This window comes from Phoenix dactylifera, chromosome 18 (genome assembly GCF_051530095.1).
Source record: "Phoenix dactylifera cultivar Ajwa chromosome 18, Ajwa_hap1_PhDact_Kaust_v1.1, whole genome shotgun sequence".
Classification (NCBI taxonomy): Eukaryota; Viridiplantae; Streptophyta; class Magnoliopsida; order Arecales; family Arecaceae; genus Phoenix; species Phoenix dactylifera.
In genome coordinates, this window is record NC_143207.1 from 12,975,392 (window position 1) to 12,990,072 (window position 14,681).

The 14,681-nt window shown below is 39.9% G+C and overlaps 1 protein-coding gene across 5 annotated transcripts in view; it reads right to left on the reverse strand.

The window, feature by feature from the left end:
• Window positions 1-14,681, reverse strand: part of LOC103719926 (P-loop containing nucleoside triphosphate hydrolases superfamily protein) — a 47,063-nt gene that overhangs the window by 2,203 nt on the left and 30,179 nt on the right. For 3 of the 5 annotated variants that reach the window (XM_088714386.2, XM_008809410.5, XM_039119548.3), the window contains 2 exons: window positions 7,240-7,365; window positions 6,986-7,099 (listed from right to left, as the gene is read on the reverse strand). In XM_088714386.2, coding sequence (XP_088570512.1) covers window positions 7,311-7,365 — 55 coding nt within the window. In that variant the 3' untranslated portion in view covers window positions 6,986-7,099; window positions 7,240-7,310. Of the gene's footprint in view, window positions 1-6,985; window positions 7,100-7,217; window positions 7,366-14,681 lie in introns of those variants that run through there. The other 2 variants (XM_088714385.2, XM_088714387.2) reach the window with 1 other exon arrangement.

A 14,681-nucleotide genomic window follows, 5' to 3' on the forward strand; every position in this document is an offset into this window, starting at 1 on the left:
AAGGATGCCATTGGCCATCGACTTATGAATGTAACCGCAAGAGCATGCATCCATATAGACATATCCAAGCCATTATTATTGGGGATAACAATTGGGCTGTAGGATAAGGGTTTTGGGCGGAGTTTGTGTGCCAAAACCGAGGCTCGAACTGGTTGCCCAGTGGCATGAAACGATATGCCTTGTACCGTTCCGTGCTGCCCCTTATTGACACAGTAGAGGAGGTAGGGGAGAGGGCGAATGTGAGAGAAAAAGAGAGGGAGGGAGAGAGGAGGGTGGTGGAGGCCGGCAGAAGGCCAATGGAGGGCCGGCGACCTGGCAGAGGAGGCGGAGGAGGGCTCCGCGGCGCCAGCCTTCGCCGGCCGGCCTCCACCTTTCTCTCTTCCTCTCCCTCTCCCTCTCCCTCCCTCTCCTACTCGCTCTCTTTTCCTCTCTTTCCTTTTCCTTCTCCCCCTCCAATGACGGATTTCATTTTCGTTGTCGTAACCGTCCCAGTCCGCCACCAGGATGGCTCGATACGACCCCAACCGCCCGGTTCGGGACGGTTTTGCCCATCCTGGTTTTGGATCCTACCTTTGTCGATGAAAATATGAGGATGTATGCTTCAAATGCCGGTGTATAGGGAACAACCAAGAGGAATATAAATTTTTAGAGGGGCGGCAGGGGAATATCGTAACCCCAAAGAACATTGCATCTGAGGAGGCAACCTCAATTATGGCTGGTTCAGTGTTGGGGACTTCAAAGAAGATGTCAATTTTGAGTTCCTTACCAACTCGACTATTGTTCAGGCCATGGTTGGCCACTCATAATCCCATTAAGAGATCAAAGGAGCAGGCGTTGTCGAAGAGAGAAGGGTCAGCTTTGATCTAAGTTTTTGTTTTCATGGATCGATTAAGTTTCAATCAACCTGAAATCGATATCCAGGACTAGCAATAGAAATGTAATCAGCAAGCTTGTGACATTGTATAAGGACTCCCACCCACTTAGGCAGGCAGATGCCTGTTTACGATGGAAGGAAAAGCTTGTACACTGCTGGTGCTCTACCTTTTACATTGAAGAATTTTGTGGCGCACTTTAGCCAAAAAAAATAAGAATTTTGTGGCGCTCCTGTGCTCAAGGTGGCGGAGCGTACCCTTCTCCATAGCCACCAGGCCACCTTCGCCGCCACCCCATCCTCTGCCTCTGCCGCCTCTACCGCCCCGGCCTCCTCCCCACTGGCCAAAGGACGAAGCTCCGAGCTGCGCCTCCCTATAGTAATCGCTGCCTCCCCGACGGCCGCCACCGCCACGCCTCGACATCCGGCTGTTGAGTTCAAAGTAGAAGACAACGTACAGAGAATGGTAGAGAAAATGTCAGAGTTGGAGAACCGGTACATCGGACGGGGAGAGAACAGGTGGCTCGAGCATGTATATAGCACCTGAGAGAGCACAAGTTATTGGTGACGACTTACCATCAATGGCTCCTTGGGTCAAGAGAAGATCTCTGGTTCCCTAGTGCATATAAAATCTCCAGCAAGCGTTCTGCTCTCATCCACACAACGATGACAAGCATTTATTTGTGACGACTTACCATCAATGACTCTTTGGGTCAAGAGAAGATCTCCGACTCCCTGGCGCTTATGAAATCTCCGGTGTGCCCGCATTAATCTCGTCCGGCACCTATCGGTCCATTAGCGTTCTGGGGCAAAACCGCAATGATTACTTCCTCTATCACTTTTCGTGTTGATATTTGATAATTTTGAAGTTCACAAAAATTAAATACAGGTCTTAATTACTCCCTACTTTCACATAAAAATGTAGCCCTGGTCTACTTTCAACCCCGATTATCCAGAGCAGCATCGTACCTGCCGTTCAGTACGTTCAACTACGCTTGGAATTACTTCGGGCGAATCTCCTTCTTACCTGACCCCTTTGCTCCAATGCTTGGACTAAAGTACATGTAGCTGCCCTCAGTTTTGAAGCAAAAATGAGCTGGATAATGCTCCTTATTGGTTCTGAAATCTCATACCAAATTGTCTGTAGCCTGTAAGGTTTTCCAAACTTAATACTCTGCTAGCACTAAATCCGTGCAAATAAAAAACAACCAGTCCATGGCAAGCAAATGCTCAACCATGCTTCAAATCACCAAGCAAGGTCTCTATGGTAATTGGCCTTAGTCGTTGAAGGCTTGTTTTGGATGGTTTTAATTATCCTTGATCCACAAGATAAATGAGGAAAGAATTTAGTTTAGCCCAGAAGGTGCATGACTTCATTTCTGTCTCCAACAGCGCACTTGTATATTTGGGGTTTACCGTGCCAATACTTACACGGTGTAACTATAGGACAAGTCGCGCATCTGTATGGGGACTTATCGATCGGGCTTTGCTACAGGTCATTGGCTTCAAATGTTCCCATAGGTTGAGTTTCGACATCTTCCTAGTGTGGCATTAGATCAGCATCCCATGTCGATAGAGGTGGAATTGTTGGTTAGCATGCACCCCCACCCTCTCTGGTTTGAACAATTTTGGTCAAAGCCGATCATAGCCTGAATGGCTTGAGTGGCACCTTGCCGAGGTTCCTTTAAGCTAAGAGGTGGAACTCAAAAGTGATTGGCGACCTACAAGTTCCTGCATAAGAGCTTGAGTCACAAATTCTCAAGATGCATCAGCAGGAGCCAAGTTGGTAGGGTTACCGGATCAGGAGTTTTAGTTGATAGCTCTTTTGGCGCAGTACAGTTAGTTGTTCAATACTAAGAGTTGCTATGGTGGCAGAAGTCCTGCATAACTTGGCTACCAGAGGGCAACTAAAACACAATATTTTCATCAAGCAACTATTGTGAGGAGGCAGAATACAATTACTTCTATTTGATTTCTGTCAGGGGAATGCACAGAGGATGAAGCCAGGATTTGAGAAGGCATAATATCATATTTTAGAGATCACTGAGCCCTCAGTTATCAACACCTATTGTCCACCCTCATAAGGTGGCACTACTAAGGCTGATAACCGTGACATCACTAAGCCTATTACAGATGAGAAGATCGAGGAAGTATTATGATCGTTGCACCTCGAAAAAGGCCCTAGGGATGGATAGGTTATCAATGGTGTTCTAAGGGTACTGGTTTATTATACCAAGGGGATTTATATTGCGGTTCAACACTTCCTTGAACGATGCAAATGCCATAGGCTTGGAAAACACTTATGTTGTTCTTGGTCCAAAACAGGTAAACCAATGATTGCAGAACACTTTCAACTAATCAACTTGTGCAATGCTGCATATAAATTGATAGCGAAAATTCCGGCACACCATATGAAGCCTCTACCTATCTCATCAGTATAGAGCAAGGGGTGTTCGTGGCTGGTCATACCATTTCAAACCACTTGCTGGTAACATAGGAGGAATTCATAAAATCCAAACAAAACTTGCTTGCCAAGGCCTCGGATTCGGGCAAACGCTCCAAAATAGAGTGCAATAGTGCTAGCACGGTCCCCAGATGCTGTATTTTGACTCTTTCTCCAATAGTCCGTGGTAGCCTAGTCGAGTATTGAGAGCTTTCTCGGCATAAACAATCTTAGCTGTTACTGTTGTGGCCAGGTAAATTTTTTCGCCATGGGCTAGACGAATGGCCGGATTGAATGTTGAGCGATGGAAATGTCCAATGAAAGACCATTTTTTTAGGATCGGCCGGCTTATCCAGAAGATTGATTCAATCGATTTCCCCTCTGAAGAGCAAAGCCTATTGAAAGACCTTTGTCACTCTTCTTTCCTCGTGGGCAGGAAGCACACCAGCAGCGTGCGTTGCGTGATTCCACTGTATTTTTTGCACTTGATTGGGTGGACAGTTGACCGGTCTAAATGGATGTCCCAATTGGGTGAATTCTTAAACTGAGATGGATTCTTGCCTAAAAAATAAGAAAAAGGCTTGGTAGCAAAATTTTCCAAAAAACCGTTCGAAAGCTGAGGCGCCAAAATGCTCCTCCACTTTCTCAGTTTTGTTGGTACGTAGTCACCTCCGAAAAACCGGGAGTTCTGTCGTTGATCGAAGCACTCAATTTAATTAAAAATCTTTTCCCTGTTCAATTGGCAGAATCAAAATGAGGTGTATAATAATAAAGTTCTAAATAACTTCTTTTAATTATTTTGATGTATTGACTTGACTAGGAGGAAATAGCATTAACTGGAAAAAACGATTCTTCAATAGGAAAACGATAAGCTCCAACTGGATCAATTGGCCCAGGAACATAGTGATCAAGCTCACCGAACGAGCATATGATCGCATAAGGGGGAGTATGTTGAGGTGGCCTTGCTCCAAAAAGGATTGTGGAAAAGTTGACTGCATGGGTTTAGCAAGGTTTGCAATCTCTAACCGTATTGCTCGATATGGGGCATATCATACTATACTAGTAGAGACTCAATATGCCCTTGTATCCAGTATTGATATTGAGGTATATACTTTATAGGATGTACCAGTTGGTCATTGTTATATCCAGTACTAAGATTGTAGACCTTGGGTCAGGCATGCATAAGCGATCCATGCTTCACTATCTTCATAAATGGCACAACTATAGAATGGTTTAGGTACACAGTCCAGGGATGTTCCTTTTATTTTATGTGCTGACTAGTTGTGCATTATAGCTTGCAACCCTGGTGCATAGGATTGAGCCATTCCAATTTGTGGCAGGGGTGGACATCTCTCACATCTCTTTTACATTGATGAGGATTACATGTTCACAAGGGCCACACTTCAAAACTATTTCCACTACAAGTAGCTAGTTGAAGACTAACAACATCAGGGCAGATGGCTAACAGTTAGAAATCTATGGTTAGTTGTTTACAAAATTGAGAAGGTGATGTTAGTTGATGGAGGTGTTAAGAGCAAAGTTCACCGTCTCAGTACTGAACACCGTACCGGTGCCACACTAGCACAGTATCGGTACGGTATGGTATGAAATTTTTTTTGTATACCGAGTGTCAATACGCCACTCGTACCGGATACCGGTACCAAATCGGTGCAATATGGTACGCTCTGTACCGTTTGGTTCAGGCTGATACAACGTACCATGTTTGGGAGCTTAGGAGAACTAATGGATATGAACATACCTTGGGGTGTTCATGTCAGGTAAATAGCCCACAAATTTTCTACACATATTAGTTTTCTAAATATATCAGTTTACTTTATCATATTGCACTAGTTTCGGTCCTAGCTCACTGTAGAGTTTTAGGGTTTTGTTATTTGTGTGTGGCATTGCATGCTAAGGTTCCCTAGGGTTGTCATGCATCAGTCCTGAACTACAAGGATGCTGAACCACAAAGTGTTGAGCTGACAACCTAGGGCTAGGACCCTTGGATGAGTTGCACAGATCCTAGGAGAGGCAGCTAGGAGTCACCTTGCCATGAGAGGCATCGAGGAATACTTCTAAGTTCTAATTCATATTTTTAAACAGCAGTGAGAACAGAAATAACAATACATTTAAGAAAAAATTGTTTGAAAGCATTGCCTTTTCAAATTGGGTTTACTTGCATCTTCAGCAAATTGATATGTCACACATATACTGCTAACTTTAACAATTTGTCAGGTTAATATGCTACGCAATGCTGAGTAACATTGGCTTATACTAGTTTGATTCATAGTGAAACATAAGCATTAAAGATAAAAGATAATTGTATAATTGCAGTTAGCCATGACATTGTATGGAAATACAAACATGTGATTGACATAGGGTAAGATTTTGGTGCTATAAGTGGGATATCGATTTATTACAAACTTTGTCTATTTCAGTATATTTAACAACATTCAATTTCTTTGTAATTGTATCATTGAAATTTTTTGCTAACTGATTCTATTTTATTTATAAACAGACATAAAATTTGTATTTCAAAAATAATTGAAGACAAAGTTCATAAGTCCAGATCTTCTGGTAGGGAATATACTTAGGGCCTATTTAGGAGAATCCAATGGGATAGGCTCGTGGTCTTTTTTCTGACCTGCTGAGATCAGGCCCTACGACCTCATGCTCTCTCCTACTCCTGTTCCCTCCCTCTTGATGCAACACAAGATGTAGCTCGCAGGTACTATAACCAGCTGGACCACTCCAAGCTTCGCAGGAGAAAGCAAATTAACAGGCAAAGACTTTGACAAGAAAATATTCGCAGGAGAACACTATGACCAGCTGGACCATGCCAAGTTTTGCAGGAGCCAACAGATTCAGAGATTTTCACCGGGTTTTCCTACAAATTTTCAGTAGAGACAGTACCAAATTTTAACTAGATTTCCATACTTGTATAGAATAATTTTAGCAAGGTTCCTTATCATTGAATGCTATTTCGACTATGATTCCGTATCAAGTTTAATGCCCGAATTAGGGTTAGGATTCATGTCCTATATATGTGCCTAATACACTGCATCGAGCAACCTTTTGATATTAATAAAAAGTCCTTCAAGAGAATTCTCTTCACCAAATGAAGGATTCTTCAATCCAATTTGCTTCTATTTGTATGTTAATCTTCAAAGTGTAATCCCGACAATCAATATCACCGTTTCACACAATCAAAATCAAAATCACTTTGCTTCCACTTAGCGCTCTCTTCCTAGCCTATCCTGCCGGTTTCTCCCAAATAAGGCCTTAATCTTATGGCCTGAAGCAATATGACATCAGAAATAGACTACTTATACCATGCTTATTAAAAAAAAACCAAATGATAACTAATAACAAAACATGCCTCCAGAATTCATGAAAAAGAGGAAAAAAAACTGTAAACACCGTCTTATATGCAAATTTTATATGGAGAAACATTATATACAAAAATGAAAAGGACAAGACAGAGAACTTTAAATCATGCATAACTTGATGATAATTATCATGAGAACACAACAAGTTGGCGGATAAGCATGGGGATAATATAATGACTATAGCAGAACCATACTAGACTGATTAGATAGTTTCTTATGAACAGTGAACAGTCACAATGATAAGAATAATGTATAGTAGATACTAGATACAGTGGTACTAACCTGGGATTGAATGAACTCCACAAGTTCCTGCAGTCTAGCGGCTTGTTGATTATGAATTCCCAAGGAATTTTTCTCAAAAGCTGGCAAAGTTTCAAGAATAATTTGAAGATAACTCTACAAAATATAAAAAAATGCAGTTATCATTCTTGACCACTACAAATGTCCGAAGAGAAGAGCAAGATGATGTTATAAAAATATAATTTGCTGTGGATATAACCAAATATGCATTCACCAGCCATTTTTCAGAAGCAAACCTTGGTCGTGTATGAACCATCCAAACTAAGAGTTGAAGCAGCAGCTGCAACTACTTCCTTATTTGTTCCTTTTATTTGAAGGTAAGGAGAGGGAGCAGCTTGTAGATGATCAACCTCAATAAGTATCTAAATAGATGTTGAAACAAAAATGATTAAGGACAAACACACTTGTAGACAATACACACTTCTAAACAATGATGAAGGTTCACTTAAGAGCCAGTAACAAGTATGACATAAAATGCTAAGTTTGATAGGAAAATATTTTCATTTAGCGTCAGTAAGGATGCAAGATTTCAAAACTGTGCAATAAGAGATGTTACTCAAGGAATATATGTTAGGATTTGAAAAATATGTATTGTTTAGTTATAGTGGATGTGCATATGGCACATGTGACCTATAAAAATAAAGGATGAAGTAGAAAGGGTTTTATAAGAAAACTAAGATGACTGGTGATAAATTGCCAATGCAATATCTATTTCTACTATTAAAACCAAATCCGTAACTACTTGTATGCAGCTCTGCTCAATGAGTGTTGTTTGTCTCCACCTCACATGCATTGCATGTGGCAAACTCTAGTAAAAGAAATTTGATAAAACTTCATATCAATTGTTCTATACTTTTAGCCTTTTAATTATTTATGTTATATGTTCATCTTTGGTAGTAGGCTTATGTATTGCTTGAATAATTCATATTCCATCTACTGTTACTTTTCTTTTCCTTTTCCTTTTCATTTGTTTTTTTCTTTTTTAGCTGAAGGTGCAATACGTTGTTTTCCTCATTACTCTAAAAGATCTATGTTCGGGAAGGGGGTATTTTAGAAGTGACTAAATAAGCAGGGCATATCTCATCAGTTACAAAAAATATTGAATATTCAACTCTCAAATTGAATATTTTAGAACAATTATCGTTGGTTGAGTATGATGAAAATGACCAAGCCACAATGGAGTTTATCTTATGACTTCACAAAGAAATGTTCTAATACCTAAGAGGGATGCTTTAAGGCCAGATCAACTCATAAATGTCAAATATTCGACAGAGTAATTCTCTGTAGATCAGAGTTGAGTTTTATATGTTTCTCTATTTAAATAATTAGTATCAATAGGAGATCTTTCTCTCTATATATAGTTTAGAATGGCCAAGATAAAAAACAATTTATGATGAACCTTCAACAAAATAGTCTCTCAGGGGCACTTTGTCGATCATCCTCAGAGTATATACCAAAGGTAAAAAAAGGTTTTATATATCAATATCAAACCTCGTACAACTTTTAAAACAGAACAATACAATATTCGTAATGGCAATACATATCGAAATTAACAGCTTCAAAAAACATGCCGATGCATGCATCGGTATGGACCGGTACATCTAATATATAGGGTTTCAATGTCCCAACACTCGTAGCAGTGTCAAATTCTCATGGCGATATAGTACCCACCAAGGTATGCCGAACCGATACCGGTAGACGTACCGATCGTCTACCGGACTGGTTCATTATCGATTCGGTACCGGTCAAACCAGTGCCGAACGGGCAACACAGCGTGCAGTGCGCTGTGGATAGGGCGGTATCGGGCTTGTACCGATGGGAACCGGTATGGAGACCGGTTCGCACCGGTACGCCCTCCGTACCGCTCGGTTCTGACCTGAGGGGCTAGAACCGTTTGCCACTGCTATACCAGACCGGTTTGCACCGATACGCCCTCCGTACCACTCGGTTCTGACCTGAGGGGCCAGAACCGTTTGCCACCACTATACCGGAGACCGGTGCGCACCGGTACGCCCTCCGTACCGCTCGATTCTGGCCTGAGGGGCCGGAGCCGTTTGCCACCGCTATACTGAACCAGTCAGGAACAGACCGGTATGGGTTGAACCGGCCGGTATGGGCCGATTCAGCATACCATGGTACCAACCATACCATCTTATTCCAATAGTTTTTCAAATCAATGGATATTAGAGCATTTGCTTAGACCATCTTTTTTTTGTCTCCATATAACTCAATCACTTTAAACCAAGGTCTAATGTGGCGATACCAGGCACCATACCGGTTGTCTAGCAGCACGAGTCGGTACAGGCCGTGCCGGGTCCGTACCGAGAGAAAAAATCTGCTGAAGTCGGAGAAGGAGAAGAGAGCGAGCAAGAGAGGGAGGGAGGAGCGGCGGCAGACGCCGGCAGAGGGCTGTCGGGCGGAGGCTGAGCCCCCTCCCCCCTGCAGCCTCCGCCAGCCCACCGCAACCCTCCGCCGGCATCCACCGCCACTCCTCCCTCCCATGCTCGCTCTCTTTTACTATTCTTCTCTGTCTCCAGCAACGAACCATTTTTCGCGCCGAAACTGTACCGTTAAGCCACTGGTATGGCTCGGAACGGGCAGAACTGTTCGGTTCGGGACGGTTCTGCTTTCTTTGCTTTAAACATAGGCAAAATCTGCTAAACCAGTATCGAGATCCATATTGATCGGCGTCCGGTAAGATTTAGTACCGGTTCGCTACCATACCGAACCGGTATGAACAAGATGTGCCGGTCAATTATTTTTGGAGTTTTCAAGAATATTTAATTGGTAATCACTCTTTTTAATTTTTTTCAATAATTTTAAGTTTAATTTAATATTTTATTTTTTTTTGATTTTTTTATGTTTCTATGATTTCGGTTTAACCTAGATGATGCATCTTATTGCTTTAAAATAATATAAATCATAAAATTATTACTGAGATATTGCATTCTACAATTTACAACATAAAATATCCTCAAATCAAGTACTGACGTAAAAATTTTTAAAAAATACAATCAATTATATATATTTAAAGTCCAATATACATACCGATATCTAAAATTGGTGCGCATGATCGCATCAAAACTTGAAAAAATAGACACCAAATTTTTATAGAGAGTAGCTTGCCTACCCCTAAATACATTTCTAAATTTAAATTTTTAAATTTTTATTTATTTAAAAAAAATAATTTATTTTTTAATCTGAAAATATATTTTGCATTTTTAAAATTTATATATTATCAAAAAATTAAAAAATTTTATGTCAGCGTATAGATCGTCCATAGATTTACAACATATAAAAAAATCAAGCAAAAATCAAAAATTTTGGCATAATTTTTTTTATTTTGTAACTTTTAAGCTATTTTTTCAAGCCTCCCTCCCAAAAAATAGAAGAAAATGAGATAGGTGAGAGAAAGCACACCTTATTTATTTTGGATCTTCCTTCTGATAGCCTAAATCGGTGAAATTTTTGGAGTATTTGGGAAGGAGAAGCGGCGGAGCCGCTCTCAAATGTGTTGGGCCTTTGCCGCTTTCAAATGTGTTGGGAAGGCCTTCTCGGGCCTTCCCAACAACCATCAAGTGGCAATCATTCAAGGAACAGTATCAACCTGGTTCGGAACCGAGTTGATTCGGTGCCAACCGGCCAGTTGCACTGAGTCTGCATCGAACCGACTGGTTCCGGCCGTTCAGACACTTACCGGCCAGTTCCAGTTGGTAAGGGACTGGTTCTAGCTGGTTCTATAGGAGTTCCGAGCAGTACAGGGCCGAAACCAAAAATATTAGTCGAACCGACTAGGTTTCGGCTTGGCACTGTCCGAACCAGGCGATTCGGCCCGGTTCGGCAGTCCTTGAACAAAGTATCTCCTATTGGAATCATTCTTTGACTGCCATGTTTGCTAACATATTATCTACCATGTCTTCTAACAAGGTCAAACCACCTGATTCACGATCAGGATGGTACCATGTATACACCATATCAAAGAGGAACCAGGATGGTTCCCCTCCTCGACTCGAAAATAGACCCAACCACACCGAACCACGCAGTTCGATGCGGTAATAGTGCGAACCGGGTGATTCGCCTCAGTTCGGAAATGTGTAGCGCCTGCCCTAGTCCAATAATTAGGGGAACTGATACCTTCCATATGAGCTCTTAACACCTTCTAACCCTCTCAAAACCCCTTTTTTCAAAAAAAAAAGATTTGAAAATTGGCAAGATCTAGCCATTTTTGAGGATTTGAGCGTGTTAAGGGAAGAGCGTGTTTATTTTTTTATATTTTTGGTATGTTGTACTACGAAAGATCTACATGATGACACCAAGATCTTAGATTTTCATTCATCTATAAATTTTTAAATTAAAAAAAAATTGGATTCACTGTAAAATCAGAAGTATGTTAGGAATATATGTCGCTCTCCATGAAAATTTCATGTCATTTTATTCAAGTTTGCGCATGAGCATGTGAATAGCGACATAGGCCTAAATTTGAATAAAACTAAAAAATAAGTGGCTTTCCATGCATGCCCATGGGCTGAGAAAAATATATGTAATATCCATGGTGGGGTGCTACATGGATCTAAGCTCGAAATAATTTTTTGAATAAGAGGCTGTTGCAGATGACAGCATGTGGGGTAGGATCTCTCAACCTTTCAGGTTCAGAATTCTATATGAAATCCTATTACCCACAAGCCAGCTACTTCCCTTATGGATATGATGCTTTAGACACATCATCCTCCAATGGCTACTATCCAATTGAGCCTGGAGCATCTTACAAGTCAGAATTTGTTACCGGCATATTCGGATGGGTCGCTTCAGAGATGCAGTATTGGACAAATAACTCCTCCTAGAATACCATCACTCATAGCACGTGTAGGTACTATCTCAACTGCATACCTCACGGCGGCCAAACGAGCTTATAGGAGCCCGAGGAGGGGGAGGGGCGGGGGAGGGGGGGCATGTGAATAGAGAATTGGGTCAAGCCCTGCATACAAAGATGACCATGACATCTATGAGAGACATTGCCACTCCATAAGATTTCACATGTCGGTATGTATTTAAATTAGCTTTATATTCTATATTTGATTGATTTTTGTTATCAATATAATGATTTATGTACTTCAATTACATATACCATTAAAATTATAGTCATTTTACATACAAGAAGCATGAAAAAAGAAAAAACACATTAAAGAATGTCAAAAAACATAAAAAACATCAAATTGATGTTCAAATCACTCAAAAACTTCAAAAAACATCATTAAACATAAAAAAAATAAAAAATAAAAAAATGCATGCTGATGAGGAACAGGCATGCCTGACCGTACCAAATGTCGATATGATACCGAACCGATAGCTGGCTGGTACAGATCTCAGTATCCAAACAAACAAAATTCTGCAAACTCTATCCTTAATAACACTTACACCATCTATCTGGCTCAAGAACAATCCAGTAAATTATAATAACATTTTTAAAACCAAAAATTGACCTGACATCTACCTTATACAATTTAGTGCAAAATCTTGAGAGGTGACCACTATAAAATCTCAGAAAGACCATTCACTTTGAATTCTAATACCCTTTGTTTAAGTCCAAATACCGTGCACTTAATAAAAGAAAACCTTTTAACCCCCCATCCTTTCCCCTCCCAGAACTTTCTTTATCTCTCCTGCCAACCCCTTCTCTTAAAATTTGCAGATCTTTTAATTTTGTTTCTATGAAATTTTTATTTTATTTTCATATTTTTTATATTAAATTTTTACATTCAATTTTTGATTTTTCATTTTTTTTATTTTACTTTTGTTTTTTTTATATTTTTTTTTTGTTCTATTTTTTCCAAACATGCATTGCATGTTCCCATTTGCTACTATTTTGAAAAAGAGCACAACAATAGAATATTTTAAAAATATTCTAAAGAACTGAACGAGAAATTTCTTTACCTGTCCAATTCTAAAGAAAAAAGGGTAGCATGCATAATATTTTTTTCTCAAATAGGAACATGCAAGTGAAAAGAGAAATATCTTGTATGTTGATTTTAAAAACACAAGGAGAGGGGCCTAATAGTTGCATGTCTATAAACCAATATTTGTATTCACAATAAATCTCTGCATGAATCTATGTTGCTTGCACATGCAAAAAGTAAGGGCTTTCAAGTCACCCACTTTATACATGGAAGATGAAAGAAAGGAGAGAAGTAGGAGAATGCAGTTTTTCCTCCCGATGGAAACCCATGGGCAGGCTAGTCCTTGGTCCCACAAGAAATAGTGAGTACCCTTGTGCACTGCTGACATGTTTAATGGCCTAGTCACTTGTATCCAGAACTATTCCGTAGTGCTCCAAGGGGTAAAAAACTTATGATAATAGGCTCTGGTAGGTGAACCCAAGGGTTTTAAAACAAGTTATATCAATAAATAAGCTCATAGGATCACTCAAGTTGACTTTAGGATTTTTATTCAAGGGCTATTTGATATGAGAGTAATCAATAACTAAAAGACTCATGGCATCTCATATGACCCTTGCACTTTGGTTCTTAGTATTTGGGACAATGACACTATAATGTATTTCAGAAAAGAAAAAAAAAGGAAGTGCAATAAGGTAAGTCCTCCATGTGATGAGACAACTATTTGCACTTTGTTCCACTGCAATAACAAAACCTCCTTTCAGTCTTCAAAAGATGGATAACATTAGCACTATCTAACTCGTATATTATGTGCATTTAATCCATTGGGTCCTGTAGCTTCATCTAACATTAGAATAAAAAAAAAATTCGTTGAAGAAATCCATTTTCGCAAAACATAAATATGTTGTGTACATATTTTGTGAGACATTAGTATATCAAGTACATTGCTAAACCACCAGCACTAGCATAAATAGTCTAATTAGTCCTTTCAACTAAATCCAACTATTCTCGTTTAATAAGTAATGGTTTATTGGGCATCTAACTGGTCCTCAATAACAATCACGTACGCCAAATGGACCATTAAATAAGAAATTGTAACTTGATACACAATCAAGTCATCAAAGTGCCAATGATTGATATTAGTGCACATGGATCCCTCATGTCAGGAACATGCAGAAATCATCATACCACAAAAATATAGTCACTCTTGATAGTGTGGTATCAACTAGACTTGCTCTCATGTGAGCCTATTAATGTGTAGTTACAGATCCAAGTGTTACGTACATGGTAGAGTCATCACTCTGACAAGTGAGAAAGGCTGCCACCATCTTATGGACACCATGTGTAACTAGCTGCCGTGTGTCATTGAAGCCCATTCCTAGATGTCATTGATACAAGAAATAAGAAACTAGGCCCTCGCCTCTTACTCAATTGCCAAAAGAAATGCACTAGTTTCTTTGATAATACCTAGGCATACATCTCATGCTAACAAAAAACACCACCAATATGCATAGCAAAGAAAAAAAGCTACTGTCATATTAAGTATGTCATGCAAATGATGTCTTTAGCAGAGCATCACTTTCAATGACAAAATAGTGCTACAGGAGAGTACTCCCAAGTTTCCCTAGATTTGGAAAGAAAAAAATTAAGTGGGAAGAAGGCGTGGGTTTCATATAGGTAATTTCATTCATTCTGTGACAATGATTATAAGCCAAAGAGCAAAATAAAAATTGTACCATGAACCTTGGCCACATAACACAAAAATTGTATCCCTCGATTAAAGTGTG